The 19440-nt window shown below is 37.5% G+C and overlaps 1 protein-coding gene across 1 annotated transcript; it reads right to left on the reverse strand.

Annotated features, from left to right (window-relative positions):
* Positions 1–18067: 18067 nt before the first annotated feature.
* LOC110881013 (blue copper protein 1b) lies at positions 18068–18910 on the reverse strand. The gene is made up of 2 exons (XM_022129403.2): positions 18730–18910; positions 18068–18641 (listed from the first exon to the last, which is right to left on the reverse strand). The coding sequence occupies exons 1-2, from the start codon at positions 18896–18898 to the stop codon at positions 18400–18402; spliced, it is 411 nt and encodes a 136-aa protein (XP_021985095.1). The 5' UTR covers positions 18899–18910; the 3' UTR covers positions 18068–18399.
* Between the last annotated feature and the right edge of the window lie 530 nt (positions 18911–19440).

Genomic DNA, 19440 nt, shown 5'->3' on the forward strand with positions numbered 1-19440 from the left:
TACGTGACGTGCCCTTCCCCGAGGACATGGTACGCGTGGGGGCTACGCAGGCTTTACGTAGCGTGGCCTTCCGACCCGGAAGCCAGTAGAAGGTATTGGGTTACGTAGGCTTTACGTAACGTGTCCTCCCGACCCGGGAGACAAATGGCAAACATACTGGGTTACGTAGGCTTTACGTAACGTGTCCTGACTAACCTGAGGACGATGGTCTATAGTCTGGTATATGCGTAAGTACGAGTACTCCTTTAACATTAACATATCCAACCCAATTCCCAACCCGGGAATCCCATGCCTTGGCTGTGTGAACTCACCTTGGTTTGCTCGGCAGATACACAATAAAAGACTCTTGAACTAAGGGTGGTCAACCACGTCCTAACAGGGTTACCACACAAGTCAGGTTCGGTTCAAATATTGCACGTATGTATCATACAGGTGAACACGTTGTTAGCACGTAAATATCATGGCAACCACGTATGTATATCATAGCAACCCGAAATCAGTCAAACAATATGGTTAACATGTGTGAAGTAGAACAAGCCCAACAACATGCATAAGAGATCCAATATAAATCGGTCCAAACAAATCAAACATAGTGGTCTCGGCCCAATAAATAAAACACAATAGCGGACTTGTGCGGTCCAGCTTAGGTTGTGCGTTCGGACAACTCAGCCCAACAAACCATCCGGCCCAACTGTTAGGCAAACGTGTGGCTTGTGCGACCCGGCAGCCTTGTGCGATTGGGTACTTGGGCTGTCCGGCCCAAATCAGTTCATGCGCTCATGATTGGGATTGGGCCTAAGGTCCTTGTGCGGTTAAGAGCACCTTGTACGACCATGTGCCCTTGTGCGGTTGGACCAGCATGTGCGGCCAGCCCAGTTGTGCGATCGAGCCAGCTTGTGCGTGTGGTCCATTTGTGCGATCAGTTAAATCATCCCTTTAATCAAGTAATTCGGTTACAATCATTTACCAAGTTTCCTTATTCACAATTATCAATCAACAGTTTCCAATCGTTTGCTTAGCACAGAATCGATCAAACAATGGCAATTACCCTTTAATCCATATGAACAATAACACATTCATAACTCGTTCATACCGTCAATCTAAATCATCAAATAATACATCAACATACAAACAACCTAGCATTCATGTCCAAGCCGATTGTAAGAACAATATATATATCATAACAGCCGATTTCTTTATACATCCGATCACTTTATCATACGATTAACAACAACATATCAACTAATACTATAATCCGATTTCTTGTGAGCTTTAACCATACACATGAGCCGATTAATATTCATACAAACTCTAATAGCCATACAATCACTTAACATCAAAGAGCAACAACAAACATAAAATCATACTAACCAGATTAGTGAAAGGACAAGGATGATCCGAATAGGGACCTTGTGCTGCCGTCGGTTTCCAAGCAATGAGCGAGAGAGAGAAATAGTAACTAGGGTTCTTGTGTGTGTTCTTGTGTTGTGAATTGTAACAAATGAGAAAAGGATCAAGTCCCTAAGTGTTTACACGGTTAGAGGGGGTGGGCCGGCCCTTACATGGGCTGCCCTATTGGTCCGCGTACAAGGTGTAAAGCCCAACGGCTTTGTGCGATCCAATGTAGGTGTGTGTGTGTTGTGCGTTTCTTGTGCGGTTCGGTACATACATACATACAATATAACACAACACATGATTCACAAAGCTCACATAGCACACAATAACAAAACATTTATTAAGTCCAACCATATAGTCTAGTTCACATATGCACATAGCGTTACACAAAGCGAGTCTAAAGTTCGAGTTGTCACATCTTCATCCTTTCTCCTCCTTCGCAAAGGTTTTCCAACTGATCCAAGATTTCCTTGGCCGATGCACATGCATCAACTTGTGAAAATATGTCATTAGGGATGGCCATTATTAAGAGTGACTTTGCCCTTTCATCCCTAGCTACCAGTTCCTTGTCTTTGTCACACCCCGACCACGTAAAACAACAAAACGTGGCGGAAACACCGGGGAGTGTTGTAACAGTTGTTTCACAACCATGGAATAAATAGTTTCGTTTTATTGAATTAAATGTATTACATTACATTGGAATTAGAAACAATACATGAACAAATAGACTTCCATTGTTATTAAGTCACTAAGGCCTCGTCCATTCCTACGTGAGCATACATCAATATCATGATCAAACATCATCAGCTATTGTACCTGAAACACATGTGAAAATACGTCAGCATAAAAATGTCGGCGAGTACATAGGTTTTATATGAGTGTCAGATTCAAGGCTCATTTTACATGTTGCAATACTTATTTAAAAAACTTGTTTTGAAAAGTATAGTATTGCGACATAATTAACCAACTCAAATCATGTTGATTATAATTTATAAAATCTCGTAGCCATGATTCTTAACTCCAAAACATTTGTTTAATTAAACCCAGATTTGTAAATCGTTTTTGAAATAAAAACTCGAATAGTATATATATATCGAAAGAAAAACCTTGTAGTATAACTTTATTTTGATAACCTTGCCCAAGTGATCTAGATAACGCAACGATGTATAATGTGATAAAAGCACTTATATATAGGAAGTACCAGCGGCGTATCCACCATGCTTTTAGCACATTACACCCGCCCCGTTATCTAATCACTTCCCTAACCCAACGGTTCAAACAGTATCAAACGGTTCACATAATCAAACTGTTACAAATGGTTCACATAGTCAAACGGTTACACACGGTTCACATAATCAAACGATTACAAACGGTTCACATAGTCAAACGGTTACAATGGTTCAAAATGTAAAACAATGTGTCCATATGCTGGATGAGCATATGCGACAAAATGTATATACGGAAATCAATATGCTAGCATGTTAAGAGCACATACATAGCAAAACATAATGAAATCATGTACTGATAGTGTACTAATGAACATAGCAAGTATAGAATATGAAACACATGAAAGTAACAAGTACGCACATGTGTTCCACCCCCAAAACAGTTTTGAAAACAGTAAAAGAGGGGGCTATGTACTCACTTGAGGGTGCTTAGAATTCTTAAACAACAACCAAGCAAAGCTAGAGGGATGACGGAAATCAAACGACACCTAATATAGGTAACTACATAAATAACCGGACCTGAATCGGGAGATTGGATAGAATAAGGTTTCGTATACCAAATGAGTGTTGGAACTCATATGATATGGTTTAAAAAAGCCTACATTCTAAAATGAAACCTAACCTATGTGCTTACGACCCATTACGACCCGTTTAGGTAGCTTACGTTACTTTAACGCGTCGTTTGCGTAAAACACGTTCGGACCGCCTAACTAGTCCTATGACAAGTAAAATATGCCTTAACATGTCTAATATTGTTGTCTAATCAGTTTAGATATCAAAAGTTATGTTACATATGCTTAAAATGATTTTTGGCATAAAAAGGGCATTTTGGTAATTTACCTAAGGCATATATACTACCTATCATATAACTAACTAAACGTCATGACCATAAGGTATAACCTCAGAAGGTTATTCCCTATACAACTATGGTCACCTAATGTGTTTGGTCAGATCCTAATGATCGACCAAATGGGTCAGGTTCGAAAGTATAAGCGATTGTTTAGATCGCTTACCTTACGACCCTACATAAGCACTAAACCTAAAGTGACGAGCTAAACATGTTAAAACATATTTAACGAATTCAGAAAACAATTTTTGTATCAAAACAAACGGTTTAGATACCCTAAAGTAGTTTGGTTACAAAATACGCAAGAATACGCATTTTGGCCGAAACTACGACTCGTCACTAAGCCTAGATAACGTGGTAATCAGTAGGTATAGTCACTAGGGACTATAACCATCGTGATTATGCTCACGTTATGAAGTTCAAACGAACTTCGTGTTGACCATAAGCTGGTCAAAGCAGAAAGTCAAACACAGTTTGACTTTCACGCGAAAAAGAACGAAAGAGGACTTACAAAAGGTCCAAGAACGGAAGTTTGACCCGATTATTCTCAGGTATGAAGTGAAAGCACTTCAACTTAGAGAGAAATCAGATCAAGGTGTGAAGAATTCAAATGAGGAAGGTGGGTATTTATAGTTTTTGCACAACCGTTAAGATCGTTCATCGTAAAACGAGCTTCGATCTCATCCGTACACATGTGCCCATGGTTTTGTGAAACCATGGGAGCGCATAGTTTCATTAAAACCATGTGCAATCGAGGGGAACAGCTGGAACAAGCTGGAATTTAGATTTTTCATTTTGGTCTCTTTCTAAGATAACTATGGTAGATTGTCAATTTTGGTCCCTGAATGTGCAAAACATGGTTTTTGATGCATTTTTGACACGTTTAAGCCCGTTAATCACATTTCAAGGCTCTAAAATGAAGTTAAAGTATAGGGAACGTTAAATATGCTCAAAAATATCTCGGATGTCGGTTCGTTTGGTCGTACGGTTGCGTTGTTCGGTTAATTACGACGAAACACGAACGAATGCGAAAAACGATCCAAACTACGCGATGAATGGAATTTTATCATGCCAATCACTAAAATAAAATATTTTAATGATTACATAAAGTTTTGGATGTCCGGATGTATTCAGAACGTAAGATATGCGCGAAAATGCAAACTTATGCACTTTTTGACGCTTTTAGTCCCTGAACGAGCATAAAGTTTATTTTAGCACACCGAACCCCTCAAAACCTATTTCTAAGCTATGTAAAGGATATTTAGGGTGTGTTTAACTTATGATCAGGTTCCGGATTGTTCGTTACAGTACAAATCGGCATACTTTCGCAGTTTGTCGAATTTAGTCCCTGTAAGCGAATAAGCTTGATTTTGGCATACCAAACCATCCAAAACTTATTTCTAAGTTATGTAAAGGTTATCTAAGGTATGTTAAGCCTATGTCACTGTTCCGGAGTGTTTGTTGCATTAAACTAGTTATATTCGCGCATCAGATCGCGTATAACCTTCTAGAAAGCGATTTAAAGCCCGAAATCGAACAAGAATTGACATGTGCAAACGATACACATATTTTTACAAATCCCAAGTATGAAATATAATATTTCATTGATTTGGTTTTTGTTTGATGGTCACGGAGGCACATGTGTCACAGTCTTCCTCACTCCAAAGTATTTCACTTTTAGGAGCTCGGGAGGCAGGGATAGCAGGTAGTTGGCCAGTTGCTGGAATTGCTGGTATTTCAGTCATTGGTTTATGTGGACCCCTTTCAATGGATTGAAACAGAGATCGGTCATGACCATTAAGGAAATTTACCATCCTGATTTTCCGTTGGGGGTATTCCTCCCTGACAAGAGTCGAAGGTGTGGACATAGAACCAATGTTAAAAGCATTATTCTCGGATTGAAAGCTGGCCATATTGTTGGTGCACTACATCTGTTGATTCCGTCTAAGTGTCTAGAATCATGTCTTATACCATATTGTATAGCATAGGGCTCGAAATACGAGAAAACAGGAGTCGGTATAGGTTTTAGATTGTCGGGTCGCTTTTAGGGACATGATATGGTCGGGTCGCTCATGTGTCACCTTGGATTGCTTATGTGTACATGTATGGACCGCTCATGTGTCACTTGACCACATGAGCGGCTCAAGAACACTATAAATAGGTCCATGAGCGATTCCAGACATAGAGATCTTGAATTCCACGCCGAAGCTCTGCCGGTGTGACGTTTGAGCTGTAAAACGTTTATAATCAATACAAAAGAGAGTTAAAAGGAAGATCGTGCTATTTCTACTTGTTTTTCTTATTATTCCGCATCTGAAGAGCAAGAGCAAATCTCTGAACGACTCGGTTGGGTCAACACACGATCCTACAAGTGGTATCAGAGCCACGGAGGAGGTTTTCTACAGAATATAGCCGGTTTTCAGTGTTGTTTCTTATTTCTACACCTTCTTTTCTAATTTCAAGAAGATTTCTCGGTCAAAAATCGTCCAAGTTCTCACAGACTGTTCATTATAGTATCGAGATAAACCCTTAGAAGTTCCAGATCAAATATCAGCTTAAAAACAGTTCAAAACAAGTTCGAAATGTGGATCGCTCGAGATGACATCAGCAGGGATCGTTTTTAGGTATTAGGTGGAACCGCTCATTCGTACATTTCATTACCTGGAACCGCTTATTTGACTCATTGACTCGCTCATTTGGACAAGTTGAACCGCTCATCCGGATGTTTTAGTTCGCTTATTCGGACTGTTGGATCGCTGATTTGGATTTTGTGAACCACTCGAACATCAAAATTGTGAACCGCTTTTTCATACATCACTTTGAACCGCTCTTAAACTCACATCTCAGTACCGCTCCAAGGAATATTGTTGGACCGCTCCAAAATATTGTTTTCTGGATCGTTTTTTTGGATCATCGAGGATCGCTTTTTCGTACAAAGTGTGGATCGCGTATTTGACATTTTGTTTGGATCGCTTTTGTGATAATTGTTGAATCGTTTTTCTGACAGTTACTTTGAAATACGTGCTAAGTCAACATGGATTCTAGTTTTTATAACGCCTTTGCTACACCAACAACTCCAGCCACAATTGCACAAGCCATGAGTATTGAAAACGAAACGGGAACTACCCAGAAACCTCCGAAACTGATGAGTATAGAAGAATACTTCGGATGGAAAGATCGGTTTGAAAACTGGGTTCAGGCAAATCATCTCAGATCATGGGAATGCATATTGGAAGAGTACAAATTGCCTAAAACAGAGCTGCAAGTTACTAAACAAATATCTGAATTTTCAGATCAAGAACGGGCAATGTACAAGGCAGAAAAGATGATGATTAGCTTGTTACAGCAGGCAGTTAAAGAAGACATATTCATTTTGCTACAGCATGACAAAACTGCTAAATCAATTTGGGATGCTCTTAAAGCAAAATTCGAGGGTAGTGAAAGCATGCTCAAAAGCAAGAAGGCTTTGCTTAAAAAAGAATTTGATTTATTCAGCAGTTTGCCGGGAGAGGATACTAAAAAGCTAATTGAGAGATATTGCCATTTAGTGCGTTCGTTATCAATATTGGGAGTTGAAAAAGGTCGAGAGGAATGGGTTGAAAAATTGGCTGATGCGTTACCTCAGAAAGAGTGGGGAACGTATCTGATGATATTGAAGAACACAGGTGTTTATGATAGACTAACTATCGGGCAGTTTATTGAGAAGTTAGAGGGGCAAGATCTGGAACAACAAAAGATAGCCCGGATGAATAGCTCAGGTGGTCAACAAGATGTTAAAATGTACTATAAAGGAAGTGTTCCAGTTACTGAATCTGAAAGAAGTCCAAAAATACAAACTGCTTTCAGTGCTGGAGATTCATCAGAAAAAGCTGATCAGGGTTCAAACAAGAGCATCAGTGGATTTTCATCGTTTCCGAGTGTGAATCCGAAAGAGACCAACACAGGTTTCCAGTCTCAGAGTACAAAAACCGGAAATGGATATATAATTCAGTGCAACATAGCTCTCAACCTTCCAGAAGGTCAAAGCTTCTCTGAAGACACTGCTAAAGATCATATGGCACTTCTGGGTTCAGTTCTATTATCCTATGAAGGTCTTGTTGCTGGTAGAATCGGAAATCCTATGCTCACTAAAGAGGATTACGATCAGATAGACGCTGAGGAAATGGAACTTATGGATATCAAATGGTGTCTTGCGAGTGTTCTTCGTCGGGCTGAGAAATTCAAAACCATTACCGGGAGAAATGACTTTCTTGATGCACATGTTTCTACTTTAGGTTTTGACAAATCTAAAGTTACGTGTTTTCGATGCAGGGAGAAGGGCCATTTCAAGCGGGAGTGCAAAGGAAGTGAAGCTAGTGGAGCACAGAATCCATTCGGGAAAGATGACTACTACCGCAAAGCTATCTATCAACAAGTTGGTCAATCCCAGGAACCTCAGACAGCTCACGGAAGAAAAATTGAAGATTCCAAAAGAGCATGTGTGGTAGATTTCAGCTGGAGTGACTACATATCATCTGATGCTACAGCAGAACGAGTTATCGATCAAGATGATAAGAAACTACCAGATGGTTTCAGTTGGGATATGTGTGTAGATGAAAAGGGAGGTTTTAAAGCTTTCATTGCAAAGATCGTCCGAGAGCCAAATTTGTTTGCTGCTTGGATGAGATCTATTGGAGAGATTGTATCAAGTGGAGATGAAAAATTTGTATCATCAGATGAAAGTTCAGATAGTACTGATGGACTTTCAGAACACTCTGGAGATGTTTCAGATAGTGTAGATGAAACTGTGCAAGAACAGGATGTTGTTTTTGATAAAACACCATCGGATTCTGATGTATCAGATGGTGATTCTGATAAGTCTGTACATTTTGATCAATCACCTGATCAAAGCAGCAGTGATGATGAGGAAGAGAAACATATAAATATTGCTAAATCTAAATTGTCTCCTAATAGTTTTCATTTCTATTTTGCAGAAAAAAAGGAGAAACTGGTAGAGGAACGAGATGAAAAAGATAAACAATTTGAATTTGAAGGTGAAGTTCAGAATGTTGAAAGTGTTACAGAGAAGATTACTGAAAAGGTGATTGAAGTGGAAAAGGTGATCGAAGTCGAGAAAGTGGTAGAAGTTGTGAAAACAGTCGAAGTTGAAAAAATTATTGAAGTCATCAAGCCCTGTGAGAAGTGTTTGGAAGCCTGCAAAGAGTGTACAGCAAAAGATGAAATCATAGCTGAGTACGAGAAAAAGAAAGAGCAGTTATTGTTCAATCTTAATTATGTGAAGGAATCATATGACGTGTTGAACAAAACAGTTACTGGTCTTCAAAAGACAAACACAGAAAGACAACAGGCGATGACAATGATGAATGCAACTTTAATGTCGAAGCAAAAAGCTATAAATTTCTACATTGAAGAAAGTGCCAAATGGAAGCAAGAGTTGGAGAAGGAAAAGATTGAAAATGAGAGGATTAGGAGGTTATTGTTGAGCTATTCTACCTCTGACTATGTTATTGATCGAGTTTACCCAACTGTTGCAGGTATGGAAGCTTTTCAAGACGAGAAGCTAACAAAGAAGAAAGACTGTGGTAAGAAACCGACCGTTAGCTATAACAAGTGTCCACCTCCAATTTGGGATGGGTATTCACCTAGGAAACCAAATGAGGAAAAGCTTGCAAAAGCAGTCAATATACAGCTTAAAATAGACACAACTGACGTCTTACCAGAAAATATTGATGTGACATTTACCTCGTCCGATACCGATCATGAGTCTGTTCTAATCAAAAAGGTGGTCGATCAGGTGTTGGATACTGATGAGGAGACAGAGTCAAAATCTGAGTCTGGAGAGTCAAAGTCGTCTGTCAACAGTCAAAATTCGTCGGTTAAACAGTCGTATAGTAAAGAGTTTTTGTTATCAAAAGCTGATTTGAATGATGAAACATTCGAAGTTGTTTATACTTTGAATGGTTCTGACAAATTATATTACAACAAAGAATTTCCAATTTTTAGTGTTAAAACGGATCTAATCAACAAAACTTTTAAACTTATAGAGGTTAATATTTCTGAGTTGAAAGTTTCACAAAATTTTGAAAAACCTAAAAAATATACTTCCAGAGTTCAGCAGCGTTTAAACAAGAAAAAAGGTTACAATTCTGGTCCTGGTTTTACAAAGAAATCTAACCAAAATCGTAGCTACAAAAAGAAAGGTTTAGGATTTATTCCACTAGAAGATGATAAAAATATGAAAAATTCTAAAAAGAAATCTGAATTTGTGACAGGTGGAAGCTCGGAAGACGAACAGCAGAAATCATTTTGGAGACAAACTAACAAAGAGTTTCTAGCTGAAAAGAGAAAGAATGGAACTGGAGTTTTTCATCCGAGAACTGCTCAAACCTGTATGAAATGCAATGAAGCTGATCACATTGCATCGGATTGTTCAAAAGATTTCAAGGCAAAACAGGGAGCTTCTCAGAGGATGAAAGACAAAGTTGAAGAAAAAGCTGAAAAATCCAAAATGTTTAAGAATTTGAAAAATGAAGTTGGAGAATGTTCACAAAAGAACAAGTATGAGAAGAAAGGAAAGAACAACCAAGTGTGGGTTGCGAAGAAAGGAGAAGTAAAAGACGGCAATGAATCTGGTTCCACAAAGCCAGACGAGCCACAAGTTATGAAACAAAGTGCAGAAAATGATGATGTTTTTCCATCATTGAAGTTTGAGGAGGTTTTGAAGGAAATTGGAAAAATTGAAATCTCAAATCAATTTTATGATGATGAAAAAGATTTTGATGTTGAGAAAACATTCAACGGGAATGTTAAGAAGATATTTGAGAAAATGTTGAGTGGGAGAGCTAAAGGGGTGAAAGATTTTTATGCAACGAAAAAGGCTACTTACAACCCAACAGCTCAAGAGCTACAGACCATCAAGTCTGAAAAGACTTGGAGGGAAGTTTGCTTCCCAGAATAGTCAGAGGACTACGCCGGAGATCCCAAGTTTATATCGTGGATCATGAATCGGCATCTTTCTTGTATTTGAGAAGTTTGAATATGTGTGTTTAATGTTTGAATGTTTTTGTTTGCAGGTTGAAGGACTACGCCGGAGCTTCCAGGTTGGTAATTGCGAAGCAGGAATCGGCATTTTGGTTGAAAAATGTTAATGTAGAGGTCACATTCCTACAAGTGGTAACCATTGTATCTACAAGTGGTAATCTTGATCCCACAAGTGGTAATTGTGGTTAAATTTTGAGATGCTTGGATACTTTGAAGTGTTTACATTTACAAGTGGTACAGAAGGTTTTTAAAGGCAAATGGTAAATCAGGGACATTAAATTGTACTTGATTTACTATTCATGAAAAAAAAGATAGACAAGATGATGAACCACATCCCCGTTTTAAAATTGATAAACCTACAAGTGGTTGTTATCAACACAAATTTATTTTCTGGAAAAATCATTTTGATTGAAACAAACTTAAGTGTTTTGAAATCTAAATGAGAAAATGATTTGTGATAGGGGGAGTTCAGATTGTTTATGCCTAGTGAATGGCGATTTGATGTGATTCAGTGTCAGTTGTCAAGTTTCTGTATAGTTTGTTTTGCATTTTATGTTTCTAGTAGGTAAAAATTTAGAAGTTTTCAAATTTTCTTTAAAATGTGTTTGCATTTTAGGGGGAGTAGGGAAATTTCAGAAAATCCAAAAACATTTGAAAATTTGAAAAAGCCAAAAACATGATAAAATTCAAAAATGAGTTTTGTTGCGAAAAAGAGGAAATGATAGTACATCAGTGGACTATCACGGCACGCTAAAGAAATGTAAAGTTAAAAAGTGTTAAACAATCTTACTGCGGATGTGTCAGTAGATTTTCGCACATTTAGTAAATTGAAACGAGATATAAACCTAAATTAAACTTGCTTAATTCGTGGGTAACTATTCTTGAATATATGGGTAACCCCCGAAATCTTGTTTGAAAGGTCCCGTATTCTGAGATACTAGGTCTTTATACTCAGTGATATCTGGGGTATTATCCCGGGACTTCTGCTGTATGGAAGTACTGACCTAGTCCCCGGATAATACTTTCTGCTAAAGCTTTGAAACATAAGCTTCGCCCTCAGCATGCTGATGAAACAATAAAATTGATAGTCGCTGCTGTTGAAATTAAAAGATCCTCTAAAGGGGACACACCAAAAGTCGAGCCGTCATCTCTCTGCTGAACGGAAGTTCTGACCTGAGCTCTCACGGTTTCGCATTTAACCCCTTTACAGATATCATCTGTGGTATACTCACCTGTAAGACTGAATATTTGGGATCTGGATACAGGAGTATATTCAACTGGAGTGATACACAATTAAGTTTAAGTCTCTAAAACATTAATATCGTATCTCGAATCGATTGAAATTTGTGTTGAAAATTTAAGAGGACAAACATACTGACAATCTAGGTAAATTGTTTAAAACTAAAAATGAAATCAAGCTTAACGGTGTTGGTGATTTGTCTCACAAACTGATATGATCCTCTTGCACAAACTCACAAAAATATTGTTTGTAAATAGTTTATTTCTGCATCTTACTTGCTTTCAGAAAATCCAAAAAGATTTTAAGTGTGTTTTAGCATAATTTTTGAAAAAAATCAAAAAGATTTTCGACAACTGATATTGGAAAACTGATTTTCAAAATTCCGTGTGCTAAACATGACGAGCAGTATTTGAGGGGGAGTGTTTGTGTAAATCTAATTGTTTTGATAAATCTAACCTTCTTCAAGTGGTTCATCATAGTTTGGTAAGAGAGTGTCATAGGTTGGTGCACAGGTTGTTGATGTATGATGAATCTAGGAAATTTATTTCTGGGTTAAGATTTTGCAGGTAACCAGGTTTCGAAACTGATAGGAGAGAGCCAAGTTTCGATCCTGGAAATCAATTCTAAAAGTTTATAAAGATTAGATTCTGATTCTGAAGATCATAACAAACTGATGATGCTGATGAACTTAAGGAATCAAGAGATCTGATCAAGAGAATTAGAGTGTTTGATTGCCAGACAACGATCCTAAAGAGTTTGCTGAAGGACAAAAGAATACCAGCAAATCGAGAGGGGGAGTCTGAAGATAGAGAGAATGAGAAAGCCCAGAGACTGATCTAGCCGGACGAGGAGAAGATACAGCGTTAAATTCAGAGTGTGAAAACGACTCCATCAACATCTGAGGGGGAGTCTGTTGGTGCACTACATCTGTTGATTCCGTCTAAGTGTCTAGAATCATGTCTTATACCATATTGTATAGCATAGGGCTCGAAATACGAGAAAACAGGAGTCGGTATAGGTTTTAGATTGTCGGGTCGCTTTTAGGGACATGATATGGTCGGGTCGCTCATGTGTCACCTTGGATCGCTTATGTGTACATGTATGGACCGCTCATGTGTCACTTGACCACATGAGCGGCTCAAGAACACTATAAATAGGTCCATGAGCGATTCCAGACATAGAGATCTTGCATTCCACGCCGAAGCTCTGCCGGTGTGACGTTTGAGCTGTAAAACGTTTATAATCAATACAAAAGAGAGTTAAAAGGAAGATCGTGCTATTTCTACTTGTTTTTCTTATTATTCCGCATCTGAAGAGAAAGAGCAAATCTCTGAACGACTCGGTTGGGTCAACACACGATCCTACACATATTTAGAAAAAAGAAGATGAGCGATTGATCGTTTGAAAATAATTTATTAAACCTGCTCTGATACCAATTGTTGGACCCAGTATGGCCTTAACAACTTCTTTTTACGTAATATGGCAAGTGATTTCAGTATATGTGAAAAAGATGAACTGAAATGGAAATCAGACTTTCAAGAAACAAGACATACAGAATTATCAAGTTTATATCACTTTGAAACAAAATAGTTTAACAAGGTGATTGTAAGATTATTATCTAATACAAATGAATCTTAAATTCTGTGGGTGAGAAGGGCAGTGGAGTTTGGGTGTTTGTATGTGAATGCTAAGCTACAAACTCAAGTATCTTCTGCCTCTCGCGCCTTCTATTTATAGAAGGCTGTGTACATGAATAAACAATTGTTTATTCATGCAATAAGTCCTGCGTAAAGTAGCAATTTGACATATTCATTGAATCCAGCATTCAAGCTGCATTTGTAATCATGATAACCAATAATGTCATGCTTCGGTCATTGGTTGCAGGATAGAGTTGAGATTTAGACAAGTGGAGTTTTTATCAAAATTTCTGATAAACCACTTCATCAGAAATTCTGGTGAACGAATCATCAGAAAGAAAGTCTGATGATCAGAATCGTCAAAAATTGATGATATTTATATCATCAGATCCTTCAGAAATGACCTTCTCCAATAATCCAAACCAACTCTTGATCAACTTGTGAATCTTTGAAGTAGATGCTTTGCATTTCAGTTGTCACATCTGATCTTCTTCTTCTTCTTGTTTGTGATCTTCAGGACTGTTATCTCTTTAGAGTTCCAGTTGATTGAGATTTTCTTCAATACTTACAAATAAAATTTCCTAACAAACATCAAACGTGATAGTTCGTTGGAACTCAAGACGTGGACCGGAGTTCACGTGGGAATGCGATCATCAGAGTAAGCTCTAGAATCCTCAGTTGTTCAATCGGTTGAGTCAACTCCTGATATCATTGAGGAATTTCGGGACGAAATTCCCTTTCAAGTTGGGGATGATGTGGCACTTGGGGAAAATCTACAGCAATCTCGACCCATCACCTCACTTCTCTGCGCTAGCTTGTCAAATTTCAGGACGAAATTTCTTTCAAGTCGGGGATGATGTGACAACCTGAACTTTCAAGAATAGCTGTGGCGCTTGAATTGTATCGCTATCATTCATGTCCTTCTATACGTCGTCTGTGAGTCTACGTTCTTTAAGCGTGATTAAACTTCTCTGATTTTGATTAAACTTGTCTAATTACATTTAATTCCTATGAGTAAATGATTGTGTGTTGTTACATATTAATGAAAACGTTTAAATTATATGGATATATATATTCGGGCACGTATAATAATTATGTGCTAAGGTGATATGGTAGGTAGGTAAATATTACATACTTATGAAGGAGGGCCGCACTTGTAACATGTACCATTGGGCCGCCATAGTCATACATAAACAACTCGGCTCAACTCCTTAAACTGTTTCGATAAGTTTGATATCCTTCGGCCCAATCCGCTAACCATAAACGGAACCCTCCTAACCTGCTCATACATCCCGGCCCAGTTATCAGTTTAGACATCTCGGCCCGGTTTCTCTTGTAGCCCAAAACCTGGCCTGGTGGGTAGCGTGTATGTGTATTAGCGATGCATGGTCATCAGATTATGTAGCAACCCTCGAATATGTTAATTCTAATTACAAAACCCTACCGCTCCCAAGTGTTCGTGTGGCAGTAGGTTCCCCCCCCCCCCATCATCGAAGCATCATCATTTACAACCAAACTTTGGGTTAGTAGATTCGATATTATGTTAACTTTTAATTGCTGATTATATTTATGTGCAATCTGGATTAATCAAAGTTATATGTATGTAATTAACGGGTAACATGATCGAATAATGATTCTTAGTGATTTGTGATGGTGTAGTTAATGTGTAGATTGAAGCTTAATCCTAGGAATTATACGTAAACTTCATGAGATCTGAATGTGTATATATATTGTTTGTTGCGATATTTAGCAAGTTAGGTGTTGGGTTTAAACAAACTGATTTTATTATTGCATGATAATTGTGATGATGACAGGGTTTGGGCAAATTGTTTTGATAGGTAATTCGAGCTGATTAGGTCTTAGATGAGTGGGATTACTATTGATTATTGGACCTCTCACACGAAACTGAGTTGCATGATTACCCAGATCACATGAATCTTCGATGCCCTCATTAACAAGTAATATACACATCATTTGCATTAAATGCACAGTAAGAATATATATATATGTCTTAGGTTTTTGAGTAGCACATATGCTTCATTGAAGGAACCGTCAATCTTAATTATTATGCACATGGGCCACGTGATTGTCAGAGAACCGATTAACATGATTGGCCCTTTGAATCCACTGAAATCTATTGCGTCAATTCACTTTTGTAAATGGCTGACAACAAATACACTAAACAAACTTCTATTGGACCGCTGAATTTGTAAGTGATCTATAAGGGTTAACTGTGTTAATTGGGCTTGTGAAAATAGAGGGTAAATTAAATTGTAGATTATGCGGACAGTGGGTTGGGCTTAGATGTAGGCAGTCCAAACAACACATCTTGGTTGGGCCGTATGGTTTGAGTGTGTTTGGGCCAGTCAGTTTGCGTTGGAGGGGAAATGGACCACGGATTGCGTAAAACAGGTGTACTTATATCACAGGTCGCACCAAACTTAAGCGGATCATTTAGTTTAGGAATCCGCCAATTTTAATGTCAAAAGGGTAAGTGGGTGTCCTTTAAATCGAACATGAATCTGCTTTAGAACCACTGCACGCTAGATGATTACACTATGACAATCGACTTACTATGTTGCATGATTTCTTGTCACAACTAACATGGTTACTCGAATGTGAACCGAACCATTTGACATGTGCTTTGGTGCAACATAAAACTTTGTGTCGTGAATGTAACTATAATCCGGATACTTATTATGATTTACGTGATGACATGTGCTTGGTTTGCTCGTTACCTGAGTCATGCGTGCGATTAGTACGTGAATAATGAGTATACGAAACTGATTGTTACTGGTACCTATGTTAGGGCGTGTTTGATCAACTGTAAAACAAGAAACTAACCTAACCGAGCAAAACAAAGGTGAGTTCACTAATTTGAGCATGCGTCCCGGTGGTTAGGACAGTCAGTGGATATCCCGGGGATGGATTAATCTTTTGGGTAAAACTGGGATGTTGGATAATATTCTCACTCTCTATCTTTTAAGTCCCATCTTTTGTTATCGTGGGTGGTAGCGGGGTATTAGTTGGTAGCGCTACTTAAGTTTGGCACCCTCACCCCGTTCCTTAGAGAGGGCGGGTGTGAACTAATCGGGCCCAGTGCTTTGGTAGGAGCACTGGGGAATGGGCAAAACATACATCAGGAGCTGTCTTGTTCATTATCAAGATATTATCAACATTACTTTCGGAATTAAATACAATGGATTAACTAAACACTTGGTAACCAACGTTTTCTTAAAACTATGAACTCACCAGCGTTGTCTGATACACTTGTTGCATGCTCGCAGGTCGTTAGATGTCTTAGATTTGGAACTTGCTGTCTGGAGTAGCTGGAGTGGTCATGGGTCGACTAGAGGGATACTTGAGATTGAATTATTGATTTCATATATTGGTTTTGAAACAGTATAACTCTGGTTTACCATTTGCTTCCGCTGAACATGTTGGTTTTCACTTAACTTTTTGACGGTACTTTTTCATTAATAATTGAGGATTTTATTTAGAAACTTGTTTGGGTTCAATGTAATTAGTGGCTCATTATTGGTACGTCACACGCGTAGCAGGGACATTCCCTAGGGGGGTATTTTTTGGTTGTGACAAGCCCAGCAGCGAAAAGGGGGCTACTCCCCTTTCTGGAAAATTTACTCTCAAAACCGTTGTTAAAAAGGCTTTGATACCACTTGTTAAACAAAATTTGAAGAAGAGAAACAAAGAGGGCACTACATTCTTGATCTCAAACAAAAAAGATCGACACTTAATTTTTCTGAATAATAAACGATTACAAGGACTAAATATTTAAAAACTAAACATCCTAGACTAATAAGTATTCTAGTTCTTCTTTCATGTAAACTCTAAACAATACTTATCTAAACAAATAATAATAAAACTAAATACTAATAGATAATTCATATTATAATTAAATAGCATTAGTTATTATTTTACTCTTTTATTCCTTTGACTCAAGATCGGCCGCCCCTATGAGATCAACCGAACCTCCCTGTTGATTGTGCTAATAATCATGACCAACAAGCATCTATAGATCCCAGGAGATCATTGAATCCAACCATCAACAAGAACATAAATTAAGAACAAAGAGGAAGGGATGAACCGTAAAACATAACTTGTATAGATCCACACACCGACACCAATATTTACATCATTTGACATTGTATATGTATTTTTTTAATGGAAAATATTACTCTTACTCTTTTTTACACCAATAATGTGGTGACTTTTTGAATCGCCAAATCCTTAAACCCTAATTGCAAACGTCGTAAAGAGTTTTCAATTTTTAGTTGTTATTACAAACTAACCCTTTAACTCTAAACAAACACATAGAATTACTCATACTATACATTACACTAATTACATTTGAGTCAAACAACTAAGGCTACTAGTTTTCAGGACCCTAAATCAAGTTTAGAAAGATTTAAATCATTTAGTATCAACAAATGTTTCACAAACCTTAAAATTCGGTTGTTAAGTTGTATTATTTGTGGATAACTTTTCGAGTTTAGAGTTTGTATATGTGTTTTTGGTTTGATAATGTATTTTTAAATATTTCTTGAAACATAAATAAGCAAACTGAGAAACTATATTTTTTTAAAAGTTTATGTAGGTTGCAAAAACATTTTGTCACAAAATAATATGGTGCAAACTTTGTTGCTAATTGGTTCAGGATATGATGGTAACTTTGAGATGATATTTCATTTAATAGCTAAAAACAGTCACAAAATTCAGTTCCAACCAAGATTTCGGTAAACGCAGAAACTAGTCACAAAAGAGCACTTGTGGCAGTTTTGCAACAGTTACAAACATCAGATCGTAGTAATCATCACTCAATATATCGTAATTATTCTTTGTTATTATGATAGAACTGATCGAATGGTATCGATCATGATATATATAATTATTGATCAGTTGCATATATGCCTCATATATGCCTGGTCCATGTGAGCAATTATTAACAAACAACAAATAAATAAAGACACAATTAAGACATGTAATCCTCGAAGCTTAGATTATTGTCTCTCCACATTCTTGTAATACAGGAGCTGGCTTGACTTCGAAGAGAAGCTTCATTCCATTCAGACAATCCTCTCTGGTGCTCATAACACAACGCTTTCCGATTTTCATTACGGTTAGGCAATTATTTCCACAAGGATACATCTCCATAAGTGGATCATTAGGACAACAAGCATTACACTTTTCATGAGTCGTGTAATATAGCTTACGTGTTTCCCTTTCGAATCTGAACACTACATCAACAATATAGTTCAATTAGTTAATTTAATTAGCTTGCCTCAGGACATACATAATTATCAACAAATCATGTATAATGTTTACCAAGTTTGTCTCCCTGAAAGATTTCCTTATCCTTGATCCACGCATCGTAATCAACACCCGGGGCCCATCCTTTATCGTCTCCAACTATATACTCCTTTGCTCGAGCCCAAGTAGCTTGAGCCACTAGTGTTGCTATGAGGATTAAGATGCCCAAATTTTTGTTAGCCATTTTGGTTCTTATTTCAATTCATTCTAGAATACAACTTCAACTTCCAATATATTGAGAAAGAAAGCATGCTACAAATTCTATGCACCATTAGAATTGATGGACACGCTATTTTCTTTCCTAATAACATGTTTAAATATTCTAAATTTGGGAAAACCGTACGACCTTCTCTGGTTAGTAAATTAAACATATATGTATATATTTGATTCTATCCTTAGAAAACTAAAGTAAACAAAGCAATTTAAATCACTAGCTATCATTCAAAAGATGCATTTTATATTTTAGTTTCTAAACATCGGTTCTCTTCGTGTATTTTTTTTTTCCTTTTTGTGCTGTACATTTGACATGTACATCAATGAACTTCCATAAACTTGAAAAAAACACACTTTTAAAATTAAAATATGAAACTAACAACTTTATCGTAATTCCTAATTCTTCCCAATACAAATCAAATACGAATTTTTTTTAACTGTTCTTGATTCTTCAAGACTGTTCTTGATGTTCTTCGAAGCTGCTAAACTTTTTTTCTTGTTCTTCGAATGATA

The sequence above is a fragment of the Helianthus annuus genome, chromosome 4 (assembly GCF_002127325.2).
Source record: "Helianthus annuus cultivar XRQ/B chromosome 4, HanXRQr2.0-SUNRISE, whole genome shotgun sequence".
NCBI lineage: Eukaryota > Viridiplantae > Streptophyta > Magnoliopsida > Asterales > Asteraceae > Helianthus > Helianthus annuus.

Bases quoted from the DNA above. Each gene is read 5' to 3' on its own strand.
- LOC110881013 (XM_022129403.2), bottom strand. From the start codon at position 18,898: ATGGCTAACAAAAATTTGGGCATCTTAATCCTCATAGCAACACTAGTG. The intron at 18,642-18,729 runs GTAAACATTATA...TTGTTGATGTAG, and splicing joins CTTTCAGGGAGACAAACTTG to TGTTCAGATTCGAAAGGGAA.